Source organism: Panthera tigris, chromosome B4 (genome assembly GCF_018350195.1).
Source record: "Panthera tigris isolate Pti1 chromosome B4, P.tigris_Pti1_mat1.1, whole genome shotgun sequence".
Lineage (NCBI taxonomy): Eukaryota > Metazoa > Chordata > Mammalia > Carnivora > Felidae > Panthera > Panthera tigris.
Window position 1 is genome coordinate 12019033 of NC_056666.1, and position 19487 is coordinate 12038519.

At 45.1% G+C, this 19487-nt stretch overlaps 1 protein-coding gene across 4 annotated transcripts in view; it reads left to right on the forward strand.

Annotated features, from left to right (window-relative positions):
* Positions 1–447: 447 nt before the first annotated feature.
* Positions 448–19487, forward strand: part of OPTN (optineurin) — a 38897-nt gene continuing 19857 nt past the window's right edge. For 2 of the 4 annotated variants that reach the window (XM_042991066.1, XM_042991067.1), the window contains exons 1-6: positions 450–659; positions 8340–8516; positions 9145–9347; positions 13879–14061; positions 16274–16347; positions 18739–18873. In XM_042991066.1, the coding sequence (XP_042847000.1) occupies positions 8351–8516; positions 9145–9347; positions 13879–14061; positions 16274–16347; positions 18739–18873 (761 nt within the window). In that variant the 5' untranslated portion in view covers positions 450–659; positions 8340–8350. Of the gene's footprint in view, positions 660–1059; positions 1586–8339; positions 8517–9144; positions 9348–13878; positions 14062–16273; positions 16348–18738; positions 18874–19487 lie in introns of those variants that run through there. The other 2 variants (XM_042991068.1, XM_007081220.3) reach the window with 2 other exon arrangements.

Consider the following 19487-nt stretch of genomic DNA (forward strand, 5'->3'; position numbering starts at 1 on the left):
TGGCCTCTTCCCTGGGAACAAAGGGCCCAAGAAGCACCCTGCAGGCTTTGTGTCTTTAATTAAAGGTCTATTTTAAGGGCAAAGCCGGAGGGAAAGTCAAGCATGCTCATTTAACTATATCTAGATGTAAAGCTTTTAAATAGAGATCGAGGCTTCCATCCAAGGATGCCTGGGATCGTCCTCCTTTTTCGGTCGAGCCCCTGCGACTCCAGCGCAGAAGACTGCCCCCACACACTTCCTTTAATTTGTTTAAATGAGCGCCGCGGGTCACGGCAGTCCACTGACGAGGGTAACCCTCATTTCCCGGGGCGGGGGCCTCGACCTACGCGAGCTGCTGGGCTCGGACTCTGCCCACGGGGGACGCACGCAGGGGAGAGGAGGGGCGTGGCCTGTGGGGGGGGCGCGGCGGCGGGGGGCGGGGATTCGGGGGCGGGGCCCGGGAAATTCCCGGCGGAGGCGCGGAGGCCCGCGCGGCGGTCAGCTGAGCGGCGGTGGGCGGTGTCGCGAGGCAGCAAGTCGGCCTGAGGCTCCCCGAGCGCCCGCCGCCGCCCCCGGCCGGTGCCCCGGTCGGCGTCTGCATCCGGGTCCGGAGCCCTCCCCCTGCGGGCACGATGCCGAGGAAGGAGTGACCCCGAGAGACTCCGGAGCGCCGGCGCTGGGTGAGTGGGGGCAGGGGGCGGGCAGGGGCTCGGCGAGGCGGCGACCCCGTTTCCGCCCTGGAAGCGGTTTCCGCGGCCCCCTTCCTTGCGACCCCGAGCCTGTGGGGGTGTGGGTGGCGAGGGGTGGGGCGTCCCCTCTCCTGGGAGGGTTTCCAGGCCTGGGCGGAGCCTGACCTGGTGGGAAAGGGCTGCGGGGCGGCCATCGCAAAGCGCCCTCCCCCTTTTTTTACCGGCCCGGCTGGCCGCAGGTGACTTCCTCTGTAGGTCACGGAGATGGTTTAAGGATGACATCCTCCCGCAGGTTGGGAATGATCAGCCAGCCAGTTCCTCATTATATGGGAAGCGGTTAAAGGTACACCTTTGAGAAACAAAAACTAATCTAGCTTTATGAGATAGCCCAGGAACACTAAGGAACAAGTGACCTGTCTCTAAGGCAGTGGGACTCCTGAACAGCCGTTGTGTCCAGGAGAGCATGTGTGTATGTTATGCGTTTGTGTGTATAAACACACATAGCTATGAATACTAGTTGAGCCTGAGAACCCCAAAGAATAGTTCTTACTGTCGGAAAAGCATAAGCTGGAGGAGGAGTAAAACACCGCAAAGAGAAAACGAAACCCAGATTCTGGTCTGGCGTCCTTCCCCGGGAAAACTGTCGTATGGAAATGTATGCCACAGAACTTGTTGAAGGATGAAATGGAAAACAGAGCCGTAGACCAGTAAGGTGGTGTTAGGACCTGAAAAGCCTCAGATCTGGTTAAGCAAGGCAGCACTATTAACAGGAGAACCACCCCCCGCCCCCTGCTCTTTGGGGAGGGAGAGAAGAGCTAGGGAATCCTGGCTACTTCCCAGGAGATGCCTGGTTTGTACTGAGGAGGAGAGATCTTGGAGCAGAGGCTAAGGCTAGGAACTGCCCTGAAATGAACAAGGTAAGTGAACTTTAAATATGGCCTGGAGAGACAGGACAGTGACTGGAATCTTCCGGGTGAATGTTTTCTGTTTTTCTCCTGGGCCAGTTTTAGTGGTTCTTTGTATATTATGTACATTGTAAAAATAGCCCTTTTTCTTTCTTTTTTTTTTTTTTTTGGTAACCGATCTCAGGTTGTACATTGTGCTATGGAATCCAATTAATCCTTCCAAAAAAAAACAAAAACTTTATTCTTGAAGGGAAGGAAATCAAAAATAATATAAAAACAGTGAGGGGGACAAACCAGAAGAGACTCTTAAATACAGAGAACAAACTGAGGGTTGCTGGAGGGGTTTTGGGTGGGGGGTGGGTTAGATGGGTCATGGGCATCCAGTAGGGCACTCGTTGGGAGGAGCACTGGGTGTTATATGTAGGGGATGAATCACTGGATTCTACTCCTGAAATCATTATTGCACTATATGCTGACTCACTTGGATGTGAATTAAATAATAAATAAATAAATACTAAAAAAAAAGAAAAAAAAAAGGAAACTTACTTTAAGTACCAAAAAAAGCAACAACAAAAAACACCCAACTTTACTCTTGAAAAGAACTGGCTTTTGTATTACTTTCCTACAGAACCCTCTCCCTTAAGTAGGGAAAATGGGTATTTGTTTTCTCCAAGCCCAGCTTTTTCTGAATTTTATGGAGACTTGAACTATTTGAGATGTTGTTTGGCATCTATGGGATTAGTGAATCCAAATGAAAATGAAGAAACTGCAGTCTGTTTTTAAAAAGTGAAATGAATTTCACTCAGAGGAAAATATTATTTTAAAGGTTTTCATTTTGACACGCATATGAGGGTTGAATAATAGAATGTATATTCCCGAATGATATCCAGATACCTTTGGGGATGATAGAAGAAACAGTACTAATTTTCAAAACGAGTTTTAAAAGTCAGGTTCAAGAATCTGGAAATGAGTGCCACGGAACTGTAGAGAAAGTCGTAGTACTCACATGCTGGGTTTGTCACCTACATAGCAGAAAGTGTTTTGTAATTGTTAGTCCTTAAAATACTTCGTTACACTGTATTTTCATTTCATTTCAACAAACATTTGCTGAGAGCCTGCTGTGTGCTGCTCCCAAGGAAGAATAACATGGAGACCTTCGCGGAAGTTTGATGGAAGATAGACTGGCGAGGGATGATTATAGGATTTTGCAGGCCAAGGCCAGGGCCAAGTGCTACTGAGTACTTAGAGGAAAGAAAAGTTTGTTTTTCACAGGACATCTATTTCAACTGGACATTGAACTGTCTGGTGGGTATTTGCCAGGGCAAAAGTGGGACCACACATTTTGTGCAGAGGGGAGAACAGAGATAAGAGCAGAGAAGCAGAAGAAGGCAGGGAACTGTGAGCTGTTCAATGTGCCTTGGGTGCGAGTGGCATGGTGACAGGAGATGATACCGGTGGGTGAGTGAGGGCGAGACTCTGGAAGGCCGAGTTTTTCCCACTTGGGAGCTGGAACTCTGTGTTGTATGGGAAGGGTTTTAAGCAGGACGGTGGCTTCATGCGAGGTAAGAAACTGGGGAGGTGGCAGACCTGCGGTGGAAAGACAGAAGTCAGACCATGTAGGAGACTCTTCAGCAAGTTTTCTAGGTGCTGGGGACACAGTGGTGGACACAATAGACAAAAATCCCATACTCTGTGGAGCACATCATTGCTGTAATTGAGACAAGCAAGAAGGGCTGGACCTAAGCTAGCAGGGACGGGGAGGAGGTAACAAGTGCCAGGACTTGGTGACCCATTAGACTCGGGATAAGAGGGAATGGAGAAACAAGAATGACTCCCAGGGCCCTGCCTTATGTGATGAGGTTATTTCCATTTTCTGTATGTCAGCAAATTCCAAAATCAGAATACCATTTCTGGCATAAAATGTGAAGCTTCTTTTTCCCCCTTGATAGGATACATACTTTGAATTCTCTTCCCAGGATGATGATGGTTCTGGTTGATGCAGTCGTGGGTTCTTAGTCCTTTGTGATCCCAAACCAGAATTTGCTGATAGCCACCTATTGTCTCTGGTCAAGAAATAGATTTTCACTGTTTTAAAATTAATTTATCCATGTGGGGGTTGATCCTATGAATGCTTATTAAGCAACTTTGGAACATCAGACATACCGGGGTAAGGGTATGTCTTACTTATTCTGGACTTATTCTGTATTATGCTCACTGGCCCAACGTCCAGTGGGTGAACAGTACAAGGCAGATTTGTGCCCGATACAAAATGAGTTTCTGATGATACGAACCATCCTGTAATAGAACAGGCAGTTGCCTGCTAAAGTCATTGCACGTATTGAAGTCTTTCAAGATTGCTCTATATGACCATCTTCCATGGAAATCAAACAAGACATTCTTGCATTGAGTGTCTGGACTGGATCATTTGTACAGCCAACTCGTAAATGAAATTTAAGCTCGTGCCCATCATGCCCACAAAGTCAAGTCATTGCTATAATTACTTGACCTCTGGAATTAAAAATGATAATATATTTAAGAATTCAAATACCAGATCTTGGAATAAAATCTAGGAGATTTTGCCTTTGAACTTCCACCGTCCAGGTAGTTTGCCTTCTTCCTCATGGGTGGAATCTTGACGGATCCCATGCTAAATTCATTTGCCCTTCTGTCGTTAAATACCACCTTTGCTTAGAAATGACACGTTTCAGAAAATAGTTACAAACTGAGAGGGATGGAGGCAAACCATAGGAGACTCTTAAATACAGAAAACAAACTGAGAGTTGATGGGGGTGCCAGGGAGAGGGAAAAATGGGTGATGGGCATTGAAGAGGGCACTTGTTGGGATGAGCACTGGGTGTCGTATGTAAACGATGAATCACAGGAATCTACCCCCAGAGCCAAGAGCACACTGTATCCACTGTATGTTAGCCAACTTGACAATAAGTTATATTAAAAAAAAAAAAAGAAAAGAAAAGAAATGACCCCTGGATGATTCAGTTGGTTAAGCATCTGACTCTTGATTTCAGCTCAGGTCATGATCTCAGGATCATGAGATTGAGCCCCGTGTTGAGCTCTGCACTAGGCCTGGAGCCAATTAGGATTCTCTCTCTCTCTCTCTCTCTCTCTCTCTCTCTCTCTCTCTCTCTTCCCCTCTTCCCCCCCCCCCGTCCCTCTCCCTCTCTCCCTCAACTCCTCCCATCTCCACCCCCACTCATAGAAAGAAAGAAAGAAAGAAAGAAAGAAAGAAAGAAAGAAAGAAGGAAGGAAGGAAGGAAGGAAGGAAAAAGGCACATGTTTCAGTGGTGTCTGGCTGGCCCAGTTGGTAGAAAATGCAACTCTTGACCTTGGGGTCACAAGTTCAAGGCCCATGTTGAACATAGAACTTACATTCAAAATGAGAAAGAAAAAAAGAAATGACACCTTTTAGATCCAGATTATTTGGATTTTTATGGGAAATTCTGTTAAAAAAAAAACAGAAAGAAAATCTGTTACTAGATAGAAACTTGGAATAAATGGCTTAGTTCCAATTTCTATAACCTTTGAAGATGTGTGCAAGAAGTTATAATGCATCTCTGTGTTTGTTCAATTGAATGCAGCATCTGGTGGTGTTAAAGACTTAGAAAATACAGCTTTCTCTAACAGGTATTCTACCAATAGACATTTCACATAGGCAGTGTACTCATAAACTCATAACAATGCTCCCAAAATACTCTAAAATCATAGGGTACTCTTTGAATCCCTGAAAAGCGATTAAATTGCTTTTAGTAAAAATTTGGTAACGAGTATGTACATGCTTATGTTTGGCATATATGCTAACTTATTTACCATGACATTTGAATGACCAAGTCTTTCCTACAATGCTGGATAATGAAGAGCTTGCTGTGATTAGGACAGGCCTATGTATTAGTGAAAGAGGGTGGCATGGCCGCGAGGGTGCTGGGGTATTGGATGGTAGGGTTGGATTCCGATCTTTATAGAAACTTCAAGAATACTTTTCCTGGTGTTTGACGGCTGAAAGCAACTGAAATGATCATCATTTGCTAGACAGGTCAGTAAATCGTCATAAGAGGTCACACAGCTGTTTCAGGTACCCAGTGTTTTTTCTCCCATCCTCCTTAGCATGAGCCTGCTTTTTCCCTTCATGTCCTTAGAAAATCTGGGCAACCTGAAAAAGTTAGAAGAGCCACAACCAGTTTTAACTTTATAAGAGCTGTGTTTAAAGCCTTGGGAGGGGTGTAAAGAAAGTCGAGGAGGAAAAATACCTGAATAATTTTCAAGGGAAAATCTTTCTCTTCTCCTCTCCCCTGCCTGCCCTTCCCCTCTTCACTCCTTTTCTCTCCCCTTTCTTCTCTCTTGGAAAAACCATGAAGGAGAAATGTGTATACAGTAAAATGAAACCAAGCACATCTCTAGAGAACTGCCTGGGGGCTTCTTAAAAAACATCCGTGAAATGTTTCCATTTACTTTTTTTTTTCTTAAGTGTTTATTTATTTTTGAGAGAGACCATGCACACACACGAGGCGGGAGGGGCAGAGAGAGAGAGAGAGAGGGAGACGGGATCCTAAGTGGGCTCTTTGCTGACAGCAGACAGCCCGATTGTGGGGCTCAAACTCACGAGCCGTGAGATCATGACCTGAGCTGAAGTCAAAAGCTGACTGAGCCGCCCAGGCACCCCTCATTTACTTTTGCAAAGTATAATCATTGAAGAGCTGAGCAAATTGAACATTGGCAAGTAGATGGTACACATTGCGAGGATTGTATCTTTAGGTCTCTTACCTAGAATTTTAGTATTCCTCGACTGTTTAGGAAAAATCCATGTTTATTAAGTGTTAGCTCTGACCTCATACTGTGCAACAATGAATGTTATGGAAAGCCAGAAACCGACATTCTCCAAATTGTTTTTGTCCAAATTATTAGGGAAAACAAAAGCAGTCTATTCCAGTCACCGAAGGCCAAGGGCACACCTCTCTTGTAAATGTATTAGGCTACATGAACCATAGATACCTTCTAAAGGCTCACGGTTGAGCAGCCTGCTTCGTCAGTGTTTTTCACTTCATAAATCCTTATCCTCATTAAAGCGTTTCATGAAAAGGCCTCTCCTTAAGCTGGCCGCACAGGGGAGGAGTCAGGGCCTGCTGTCCTGCGTTCGGCTTCCTTCAGACCAAAAACAAGTTGCCAGGCTCTCGGGTTCAGGGGACCCCCAGAGAGTCCCAGGCCTTACCTCCTGTTGGGATGGGGAAGAGGCTCCTGTGTCTGGTTGCATTTTAACATGTGGTCACCGTGAGCATACATAGATGTCCTGAGCCAGTGATGTATCAGAGAGAGCACGCGTAGCCTTCTGCGCCTTCCACTGACCAGCTTGGTGACTCTGTAGTTGTCGTGAAAAGACTTATCGTCATCTTCACGAAGCCCCAAAAAGAAAACATTTGTCTATAGCATGTAGCCAGTTGTTAGAAGACATTCCTCTGGTTGCCCAGGTGGTAGGACATGTATAAATGGACTTGGGATATACTCGTCTGCCTTATTTATGACCACATTGACCCCTCTACAAAATAAAGTGGCGTGCTTAAAATATTCTCAGAACATGCCATCAGTAAGCAGGATCTCTTCATCTTGTAAGTGTGCTTTGCAGAAGTGTTGAACACTGAAGCCTAAATATTCAGTAGCATCTCTATTGTATTCCAGGGCTGGGTTTTGAAATCATCACTAACGCCCGGTCACACCTCTTCTTAAGTGACCTTGGACGAGCTATAAATCCTCTGCAAACTCAGCTCTGTCTCCTGCAAAATAGCCATCTAGCTGAGTTTGAGTGAGGATTAGAAACTGACGTGTCTGGTGCAGTGATTCAGCATGTAGGAAGCATCTAGAATGCATTAGTTCTTCCTTTTCTCTTAGCCAAAAATATAAGAGCTGAAATACAGAGATTAAAAAAAAAATTTTTTTTTAACGTTTACTTATTATTGAGAGACGGAGAGACCCAGGCGCCCCTAGAGATTTTTTAAACAGCTTTATTGACATATAATTCACTTTCTGTGCAGTTCACCCACAGCAGAGAGATTTGAACTTCAAAGATTTGCTTGGGAAAACCAATTTCATGATACTTTACCCATGTCTACAAATACATATTTAAAGCCTTCATGAATCCCTCTGTCCTAATTATCACATTGTCATGCTTTTCTCTTCTTCCTCATGTCGCAGCTCCTCGCTGCCCCCACTTCCATGGACGCACATGTACATGCATACATACTGAAGCTAGCACAGACATGTTTTGTTTAAAAGGAAAAATCAGGGGCGCCTGGATGGCTCAGTCAGTTGAGCGTCCTACTTCGGCTCAGGTCATGACCTCACGGTTTGTGAGTTCAAGCCCCATGTTGGGCTCTGTGCCGACAGCTCAGAGCCTGGAGCCTACTTCGGATTCTGTGTCTCCCTCTCTCTCTGCCTCTCCCCCACTTGTTTCTCTCTCTCTCTCTCTCTCTCTCTCTCCCTCCCTCCCTCCCTCCCTCTCTCTCCTTCCCTCTCCCTCTCCCTCCCTCTCCCTCTCTCTCCCTCTCCCTCCCTCTCCCTCTCCCCCCCTCGTCTCTCTCAAAAATAAACATTAAAAAAAATTTTTTTTAAAGGAAGAATCAAAAATGTCCAAAATCTAATTGGAGGGGAAGTAGGCACCTTTTGGAAAACTCACCAGCAATTGCCGGTGGCTTTGCAGGGCTCATGGGGACCCCTCGCAGAGGGAAGACAGCTCTGTTTTCAGCCTGTGACTTTTCCGTAGGTCCTTCTGCCATGTCCCACCAACCACTTAGCTGCCTGACTGAAAAGGGGGACAGCCCCAGTGAGACCACAGGAAATGGACCCCCCAACCTGGCCCACCCAAATCTGGACACGTTCACACCAGAGGAACTGCTACAGCAGATGAAGGAGCTCCTGACCGAGAACCATCAGCTCAAAGGTGAGCGGCCGCCAGCCCCCGTGTTCTCCATCCACCCTGGGCCTTCGTGAACCGCATCTCTTTGCGAAGAGCCTTGATGGTGAGCTCCCTTCTCTCCGTTTCACTACCTGGAGAGAGAGCCCAGAGTTTAGCTTTTGGTAAGGCAAACATTGCTGCCAATGTTTACCTCGGGATGCAGGTAAGAATAAAAAGCACTTACATACCTCAGGGAAATGGCCCAGTGACATTTAGCCCGTTTAGAAGGAAACAGGGAGAAACGCTACTATTATTCCAGAGTTAGTCCTAAATATGCCCTTGTTCACAGAGAGCATCCCAGTGTCTCAGGCCGTGGCTTCTGGCAGGACCGGTGTTGGAGGCTGTGCCCTACCACGTGGGCTGTAGCACAGGCACCCAAACCAGTTTTGTTTTCTGGAGTCTTTGGAGGACGAGAAACAACATTAGGCCCCCTCGTCCTATCTGGAAACAAAAACCACTCACTTTGCTGCAGTCTTTTTGCTGCTGAGCTTGGGGCTCAGGCCAAGTACGGCTTCTTTGGATTCTGAGCTACAGGGTGAAGGTAGTCCAGAGGGAGGTGGGATTCATCCAGTCAAGTCTGATGCGCGACACTCTCACTCTGAACCTCCTACAGAAGCCATGAAGCTGAATAATCAGGCTATGAAAGGGCGATTTGAAGAGCTTTCAGCCTGGACAGAGAAACAGAAGGAAGAACGCCTATTTTTTGAGATACAGAGCAAGGAAGCCAAAGAGCGTCTCGTGGCTTTGAGTCATGAAAATGAAAAATTGAAGGAAGAACTCAGAAAACTAAAAGGGAAAACAGAAAGGCCCCTTGAGGTGAGTGAGCAGACTGATCTGTTATGATTTTATTTTCTTTTAGTTACATTTAGAGTGGAATCTTACTCGTCTAGACTTCTAGATCAAACTTTTTACGGTTCAGGCTAGACAAGTCCTGTTTTGTTTTTAATTTTTTAAAAATGTTTATTTTTGACAGAGAGAGACAGACAGAGCATGAGCGGGGGAGGGGCAGAGAGAGAGGGAGACACAGAATCCGAAGCAGGCTCCAGGCTCCAAGCTGTCAGCACAGAGCCTGACGTGGGGCTCGAAATCACAGACAGCGAGATCATGACCTGAGTCAAAGTCAGACCCTCAACCGACTGAGCCACCCAGGCGTCCCATCTAGACAAGTGTTTTGTATCATCTTGAAAAAATTGGGGCACCTCGATGGCTCAGGCAGTTGGGCATCCAACTCTTGATTCGGCTCAGGTCATGATCCCAGGAGTCATGGGGTTGAGCCCCGCGTCAGGTTCCACGCTGACGGTGTGGAGCCTGCTTGGGACTCTCTCTCTCAAAATAAATAAACATTTGAAAAAAATAAATAAAAAGAAAGAAAATACTGTTCTTGCTGAGAAGGTTGGTTGCAACTTCAAGGGTCGTGTATGATTTCTGTTGGGGCAAGGAAGTTTGTACAGCTTTGACCATAGTGATTATAGTCAAAAGAAGGTTGTAGTTATAAATCAGTATTTTGTATTCATTGTAGACGGTGCAGATAACCTCTGCCTAGAACCACCCAAGGGTTAGCTTTTAGTTTCTGTCTTTGATATAAAATTGCATTAAAAAAAATCTATGATTCGGGGAGTACCTGGGTGGCACAGTTGGTTAAGCGTCCGACTTTGGCTCACGTCATGATCTCACGGTTTGTGAGTTCAAGCCCTGCATCTGTGCTGACAGCTCGGAGCCTGGAGCCGCCTTCAGGTTCTGTGTCTCCCTCTCTCTCTCCCCCTCTCTCCCTCTCTCTCTCTCCCCCTCCCCTGCGCACATTCGTTGTTCTCCCTCTCTCTCTCAAAAATAAATAAGCATTAAAAAAACAAAATCTATGACTGGGAAGTTTTGCTTACCGATCTTGTCCTTCTCCCCAGTCTACCATAGAGATTCCTCAATTTACATTTTACATTTACTTTTGGAAAATGGTGCGACACATCATGTTGTGGCAGGAGGCTGTAGGGTTGCTACATTTTCATTGACCCAGAGAACCGGAGAAAAGTGCCCACAGCTGGGAGTGGATGTTAAAGATGCGAGTGGAAGAAAACAGGTTGTGCCAGAACACACTTGAAGCGTCTGCCCATATTCTAGGGCTCACTGGACATTGTTCATTAGGATGGACATCTGCTCGTCACTTTCTCCCCAACCTTGACCTTAGCAGCCCTCAGAAGGATGGAGCACTGGTTTGGCTCAGGGAGGAAGGAATCGAGGCATCAGTGATTTCCTTGAGATACCTTGAGCTCCATTGACCTCTGATTTCTTGGGTAAAGAGTGCAAAGAAAGAAAGATAAAGGAAAGAAAGTAATGAGAAGAGGACAAGCTGGAATAATCTAAAGAACGAAGAGCTGTTGAGAGAAATATTGTGGTTTAGGTCAGTGCTTTACTCCTCAATCCCTGCTCATGGGACAGCGTGGACATTCTGCTTTCATAAACTTATGTGTGTATGGGAAACGATTCATTGCTGATAAGACTCTTCACATCTGATGCTTGAACTTGTCTTACAGTTCAAAGAGCATTAAGTCACTACTTTGGGGGGAAGTCTCTCAGTGTCGAAATATTTTCGAGGTAGAATACTCTGAAGACATGATCACCTGGTGGGATATATGAATGTATTTTCTACTCTCTGGAAGAAAATATCTTACACTGTTTTCCTCCTTGGTCTTTGGGATGTGAGCTGACAGCTGGCATCAGCCTGCTGGGGACTTTTGCACTGGAGCTCAGAAAGAAGCTTCCAGAAGCACTTTGCTTGAAATAGTCTGCCTATGGGTTTTCCTAAAACGTCCCACTATTGGAAGAAGTTGAGAACAGAGCTGGAGCTCTGGACAGCTTCTTGCAATGCAGAAGATCAGATAAAACAAGCTATAAGCAAGACTCAGAAGTGAGTCCTTGGGACACAGGACTTGGGTGCTTGGACAGAGATACTTACAGCTCTTTAAAACCCTTGGTCATCAGCCTTTCCCCCCAAAATACGCCTCCCAGGCCTGCCTATTGCTTCCCTGCCTCCTCTTTGCTGTTTTTTTTCATGGACCAGTTGAGGTGATTTGTAAAATTTAGGCTCTCATTTTCCTGACTTGAAGCCCTCAAAGCCTCTGACTTTTATCACTCTTGCTGACCCATCCTCGCTGCTGGTTCTCCAGGGAGTCCCCTGTAGCCACCGGAGCCTCTCACATGTTCTGTGCCACACAAGGAAAGGGGAGTAGGGAATTTCCTTCGGAGATCTGCCTTCTGATTGTCAGGGTGAGGCTGAGGTAGTAATTATTCTGTCCAATTTCATGGAATCATAAATTATAACCATCTGTACAGAGAACTTGTTAACTTTTAATTGCGCAGATTGTGAGGCAGAGGTCATTAGATGGATGTTTCTTCTAGGATTATGAAATGGCATGTTCACCTGGGCAGATTCCCAGGACAGCGTGATGGAGACATGATACAAGCACACAAGAAGTAGAGTCGTTGTGTTGCGTGAAAGTCAACGGCAGGCACTCAACAGAAATAAAAGACGTTAACAAATGATGGAGTTGGGGTTGATCAGAGAGAATAAAATGTGCGCATTCTAGTCCAGGAAGGGAATGGAAAGGGTCTCATTAGTAAAAGGAAGAGATTTAACATGGTATTTTACGAGGTTTTACGGCCAAATAAGTAGATTCCGAATTGCCCAAGGATAGTGAAGAGATCATCACCGTTGCAAAAAAGGAAATTAACCTGACAGTCTGAGATTCCAGAATCGTGGCTTTATATCCCTTGTCCTCAGACACTTGGTTAAAACTCTGTTTCCTACCCTTTATGGCAAGATTGTTTTAAAAATCCATTTAGAAGATGTCCTCAGACGGGTCCAACAGGAAAATGCGAAGATTCCTAATAGGGCGTGGCCTCACCCTCACCTGCTTACCTCCTGGTTCCAGGCCAAGAGTGCCTCTCCTTTGATTGTTTCTGTCCCTGCACATTTATGTTTCTTTGGGACGGGTCATGACCGAGACGGGATGCACAGGCTGGTAACCATTCCTTGCATGCCTGACTCCTCAGGTTCACCATGAGTTCTTTTCTCTCGGGCCTGTGGTGGTTTCATGGCAAGGGAAGGCCCCTGGGGAAGGAACAGCACGATCTCACTGGTGTGAGGGGCACTCTCTTGTTGCATATTAATCCGTTTCCTTCCACTTTCTACTATTTCTTGGACCAGCTGGTTTATCATCCGTACGTATTCTTTCTGGTGCTTTCTTGGTTCCACTCAGAGCCTCTGGGTCGGTTTACAGTTCCTTAGGAAATCTATTAGAGACATGGGGTGTGTGTGTATGTGTGTGTGTTGAGAGAGAGAGAACTTTCTGATGTGTTGTAAATCTCTGATGATCTCAGGTATGTATTTCTGGTGGTCCCATGTTTATAGAAGCAATGAAGGTTTCCTGAGGAGGAAACCAGAGAGGTCTACAAGGTCACAGCTGGAAGAGACCAACGAAACCATTTGGTGCCACCATCTTCCTTTCTAACCCAAGAAAAAGAAAACCAAAAGAGGCCAAAAGAGGTCAAGCCATTAAGGGAATGCACTCATGGCCGCACACACAGCGATTAGCAGGGTGTGGACTGAAATCTGTTTTCCTTACTCCCAAGTGCAAGCATTGCGTCTAAACAGGGTCTCTCTCTTATGCCACGTGCAATAATTACAACAAGAGGAAAGCAGCACATACTTGATATTAGTGAAAGGTGAATATTTATTACTAATGTGTATATAGGCCAGAAGTTAATTTTTTTTACCTTTGGTAGCAGCCTCTGAATTTTCAGTTTTTATTTCTCACCAGGCTTACTTTTAGCAACCTGAAAACACCAATGTAGTATATTATAGCAGCCAGCCTGCATGCCCTGGAGAATTTTGGAACTTTTGTTGTCTTTGGCCACTTATGTGTCAAGTAATGAAACGTCTTGATGCTTTGGCTTCTAACTATACATAACAAGTATGGGGGCGTGAGGAGTTCTGCATTTGTAGGAAGAAAAAAAGATAAGAGGTTGATGCCCTTATTTCCTGAGATTTTTGGACTACAACTTACGAGTTTACCATCGTTGAAGTCTGACTGGTTGTCTTCATATCAGATTATTCCAGTGTGCTGAGGAAGTCTTTCCTTTTTGTCATGAGGTTATTTTAATTTTCTATTTGAATGTAATAAAATCATGTAAATTTTTCTTTTTAAAAATTTACATGAAAATACATCTCCAAGAAAAGGCTAGAATTTTCTACCATAAAGCTTAATTGTCTTGCCGTGGGGTGTGGGGACACTTGAGTTTGACGACCAGGTGTTCGTTTGATTCACTGATTCACTTGGCTTCTCGTCATTTCCAGGACCCCACTGGGGACCCCAAAGTCCCCAAGGCAGTAGCAGACCAGGAAGTGGAACAGCTGAAGACCCAGGTGGCCCGTCTTCAAGCTGAAAAGGCAGATCTGCTGGGCATCGTGTCTGAACTACAGCTCAAGCTGAACTCAGGCGGCCCCTCGGAAGACTCCTTTGTTGAAATCAGGATGGCTGTAAGTGTCCTGGTTTTGATTTTGTTTTAAGCAAATTACAAAAGACCTCACATAGACACCTAGATGGTGGGGGAATTTCAGCATCACCATCGCCAAGATAAATTGGCTCCTGTTTTTAAGCATAACATAATGCTCGTAAAGTTTATCATAGCAGCAATGGAAGAATGTTGATTACCTTTTATGACAAAAGAGGTAGTTTTTTTTCTTCCCATGTGTCCTGACAAATCAGACATTTTGTGACAGATCTAAAAAAACAAAACAACTTTTTTCAAGCCAGGTCTTTAGGGGTGGTCAGCATTGGCCTTGGGTAAGTAGAATCATGATCCGATGCAGGAAACTGATGTCTTTAAAATAATAGGACCTTCTTTTTCCAACGAGTCTTACAAGGAACTGTGGTTTGTTAAAAACAAGAAGCGGAGAAAAGAGCAGAGCCACTGGAGTTATGGGTGAGGGTCGACCTTGACTTCACCCCCACTTCTAATAGCAGCTGCCTGGGTGCCTCCAAGAGCGGAGTTTAAAGCCCACAGTGTCCGACACATTTCTGTGGAAGCGAAAACGCAGTGAGCTCAGTAACACAGTGAAGTGGCAGGTGCCAGCCTGTTCCTGAGCGCATGAGTGGCATCTGTTGTGGCCACATCTGGGTATGCACGTGGTCTGGCCAAAGAGCAGGGCAGGTAGATGAACCACGGAAGGGCCTCCCCTTCATCGCTGCTAAAAAAGATGGATTAATGAGGGAGAAGAACACCTAAGGACGAGGTCCTCTGTGATACACACTGGCATTTGGGTTTTGCCAAACCGTACATCTGATAGAGGAAAAGAGATCGTGTCTCTGAGAGAGAAAAATGTACCTTGGAAATAAGTAGTGGGGAACTCGTAAAGGGCTAAACTTCTGGGCGTGTTGGAATTACTAGTGCAATGCACGACTCTCTGCTTTCCAACTCATTTCCTGCCCTAAAGAGTAATAGGATGGGGAGATGACTCTCAATAACCTTGCCAAACATGCTCCCAAATAAATCTTTGGGTGCACTAATGGCAGCTGAAATCAGGAGAATTCAAATACCAAATGGAGGGGTGTCTGGGTGGCTCAAGTTGGTTAAGCGTCCGGCTTCGGCTCAGGTCATGATCTCACAGTTCGTGGGTTCAAGCCCCACTTTGGGCTCCGTGCTGACACCTTGGAGCCTGGAGCCTGCTTCGGACCCTGTGACTCCCTTTCTCTCTCTGCCCCTCCCTGCTCATGCTTTGTATCTGTCTGTCTGTCTTGTCTGTCTCTCTCTAGGAAATAAACATTAAAAAAACAATAAATAAAATACCAAGTGGAAAGCACGCTCTGCCAGAGTAGAGTGCCCTTTCTGCAGATGACCAAAGATTATGAAACAAATTTGATCAAACAGCTTTCACCTTCTGCAAATAACTGGCAAAATTCAGGAAGTCCCAAGAGCATATCAGAAGTTTCCAAATGAGGCTTCTTCCTTTAGGGCGCGTGGTTAGCATAATATGCTCCTTCACTGATCTGATAGTGACAGTTATTTTTAGCGTAAATGTGCTTTTCTTGCCTTGTTTCTGTGAACCAGAAAACGCTGCCTAAGATTTAGGAAGAATGTACACAATCAGAATTAACTATCTTTGTGCATTTTCGGAAGATTTTTCCTGCAAGTTCATTGGAATATACATGCCTTTCAAATCATTTAACGGGCCTTAGACTTCTTCCCTTAAACGGCCCACGGTGTGTATGAATTTCTAATAGGAGCCAACCCTGTGCTTTGTGTGAGCCTTGCCCACAGAAAGCAGCCTCTTTTTCAATGTGGCTTCAGCAAGTTCCGACATCGTGCATTTTAAAGGCCTGTATAGGGAAGGTGTGTGGAGTTGTCACTAGCTCCGTGTGACCTATATTTGGGAAAGAAGGGAACTGCCAAGGAGAAGGAGGAGATAAGCTTTCATGTGTTTGGGGTCAGGTTGACTGCTCGGGATGAGAGACCAACCTTCACGCCGTGGCCCTAGATATTTATAATCCTGACAGGGTGTGCAGGGTGAGGGAAGGGTAAAGTTCCGTTCCATTTCAGTGACCTAATTTAAACATCTCACATTCAAATGTTGGTAGATTCCTTGGGTGGCATGCCATCAAAATTCTTGATCTATTGCCTTTTTCTCTTCTGGTAAAGCATTTTTCTCGCAGACATATCATGTCAAATCCCTTTCATTTCTGCCTTGACAGGAAGGAGAAGCAGATGTGGCACTGAAAGAAATCAAGACAAGTCCCGGGCCCACAAGAACTGATTCCGTTGACACGTAGGTGAAGAAGGGCTAAGGCCGTCGGAGACACCCTTGCTGGGAGGTCAAACATGATGGGCTGCAAAAGTCAATTCTTAATAACTTATACCAGGACCTTTGAAGAATGTTCAGTTTGAATGATACTTAATATGTTGCAGCCCAAACTGGCTGATAATCAAAACAACGTTGGGTGCCTTTGTAGGCTAACTCCCCCTCACCTCTCTGTTTAGATGTGTTTCAACTCCCATCAGATGAGAAGTGAAAACAAACTCGCTCTTAATCGAGACTTCTGTTTCCCAATTTATCAGTATAGTTTGACCTGGACCAGGCTGTCCAGCTTGATAAAGGGGGTTGTTAGCATTTTCTCTTCCCTGATCAGTCCCAAATATAAGCCAGGGTGACTGATAGGGAGTAACCTTCTCTAGGGATGACTGTTAGTGCCCTGAGTCACTGTCCTACCCACTTTCCAGAGGTCTTACATGTGGAGTCTCAAATTGACCTGTTGTAAGTAGATAACTAGGAAGCAGACATCTTAAATGGTGGCGGCGGGGGTGGAGTGGGGAGCTCGGAGGAAGAGATGGGAGAGGACTTGGGCAATCGGGGGTCTTGTGCCTTGCACTCACGAGGAATGGACTGTTGGCTCATCCTCTGTGAGCGGATTACTGCCGTATTAGTCTATTTGAAAGAGACAGTTACCTGAAAATTTCTCTAGGAATCTCTTCTCTCATAGGCTTTTAATACCTTTTGTTTCTAGAACTTAATGAATGTATTTATAAAACATCAAAATGGGTGGTGGTTTTTTTTTTTTCGAATTATGTTACCAAGCCCTTGCACAAGGAAGAAAATAAATGTTAGATGATATTCTTATATCCAACAGGGCAGTTGGCATCAATGAAAGCTATCCCTTTTTTACTTAACAATTCCTCAGCTTTCTCCCATGTTGCTTTTTTAGTATTGGAGGACTTTCCTGAACGTGGTGGGAAGGAAAAAAGCCCTGTTTGAAATTTCCAAGCCACTTCCTCCTCATTTATATCCACCTGCCAAAACCACTTCCCCTTTTAAGCCACAGGTTTTTGTTTTTTTTTAAGATTTTATTTTTAAGTAATCTCTACACCCAATGTAGGGCTCAAACTTAAAACCCTGAGATCAAGAGCCACAGGCTCCTGACTGAGTTAGCCAGGTGCCCCCAGGCCACAGTTCTTGTCAATAACAGCTTCCTTGCCTTGTTTGAAGGTATATTAAGGGAGCATCTGGGGGGCTCAGTCGGTTAAACATCGGACTCTTGATTTCCGCTCAGGTCATGATCTCAGAGTTTGTGAGTTCAAGCCCCACACCAGACTCTGTGCTGTTAGCCCAGAGCCCACTTAGGCATCTCTCTTCTCCTCTCTCTGTGCCCTTCCCCGACTCATTCTTTTTTTTCTCTCTCTCTCTCAAAAATAAATAAATGAACATTTAAAAAAAAGAAAGTGGGTCACCTGGGTAGCTCAGTGGGTTAAGCATCCAACTTCAGCTCAGGTCGTGATTTCATGGTTCATGGATTCAAGCCCTGCATCAGGCTCTGGGCTGACAACTCAGAGCCTGGAGCCTGTTCTGGAGTCTGTGTCTCCCTCTCTCTCTGCCCCTCCCCCCCCTCACACTCTCTCCCTTTTTCTCAAAAATAAACATTAAATAAACATAACATTATTATTATTATTATTATTATTATTATTATTATTATATCAAGGAGTCATAGATTGATTTCTGGGTTTGGAGTTTGAGCTTTGGAGTCAAGAACCGGCATTTAATCCTGACTGTTTATGAGACACGTGAACTTGGTTAGATGCCACGAGCATCAGCACAGTCACCCGGGAGGTGTAGTTACCACACCGGTGGTCCTGGTTTTATTTGTGGATGAACTGCTTCTTGATTTCATCAGAGTTGAAATCAAGAAAAATATTTGACATACCAACAGTGCCTACATTTCTCTGCTCTAATGATTTGAAATCAAAAACAAAAATGATTTTTTTCTCTTGACTTGAGAACGTCAAGCAGGAGAAAGGCCGGTGGTCTGCGTGTCACAGGCAGCAGGCCTGCTTGTGTCCTTTGTGTAACTGTGGTCCTCTCTGAGGCTGGTTCTCTAGGAAGTCCAGGCACTAAACCAGGGCCACCTCTGGTCCCGTGGGCCCTGTGGTCTGATGTTGTGGGCACACCGGCCATTTGGAGGAAGCGAGCGTGTGCTTCCCAGAAAGCATGGAGGAGTGGGGCCCTGGTGGGCGCAGGGCCACCCGCGTTTGGTCTGTAAATGAGAGTTGTTTGGAAAGTGTTCTGGGAAGCAGTTCCTTTAAGTTGGTTCCAGTTATACTCACAGATACTTTGACATTTTTGTTTTCTGATGAAAACCTTTTAATGTGTATGCTGTTTTTGATCTAGGAGCAAATTTGCAGAAGGTGCCAGGAATTATTTGGAATCTGAAGAATTAACTGTGAGCCAGCTCCTGCTTTGTCTAAGGGAAGGAAACCAGAAGGTGGAGAGACTTGAAATTGCACTCAAGGAAGCCAAAGAAAGGTATGAAATAGGTAATTTGAACTATTCATGCCCTGGCACAGCTTTATAGAGATGTGATTAAGATACCAGATAATCCATCCACTTAAGGAATACATTTCAGTGTCGTCTAGAATATTCAGTCATGTAACCATTACCACATTATAATTTTAGAACATTTTTTTCCACCAAATAGGAAACCACTTCCCACTGACACTGATTCCTCATTCCCCTTCCCCAGTAATCGGTTTTCTGTCTCCACAGATTCGCTTTTTCTGGACATTTCGTATAAATGGAATCATATAATACGTGCACCTTAGTGACTGACTTATTTTACGTAGCATGTTTTCCAGGTTCATCCATGTTGTGGCGTGTGTCAGTTCTTCAGTTCCTTTTTGTTGCCAAGAAAGAGTCAGTCCACCATGGGGCTGGACAACATTTTGTTTATTTATCAGCTGGTGAACGTTTTGCTTCCCAGTTTATGCCTGTTGTGAATAATATTTGCTTTAAACATTCATGCACGATTTTTTTGTGTGGAGGTATACATACATATATTTTTTTAATTCTCTAGGGTTATGTACCCAGGAGTGGGATTGCTGGGTCATTGGTAACTCTGTGGTTAATAGTGTGAGGAAATA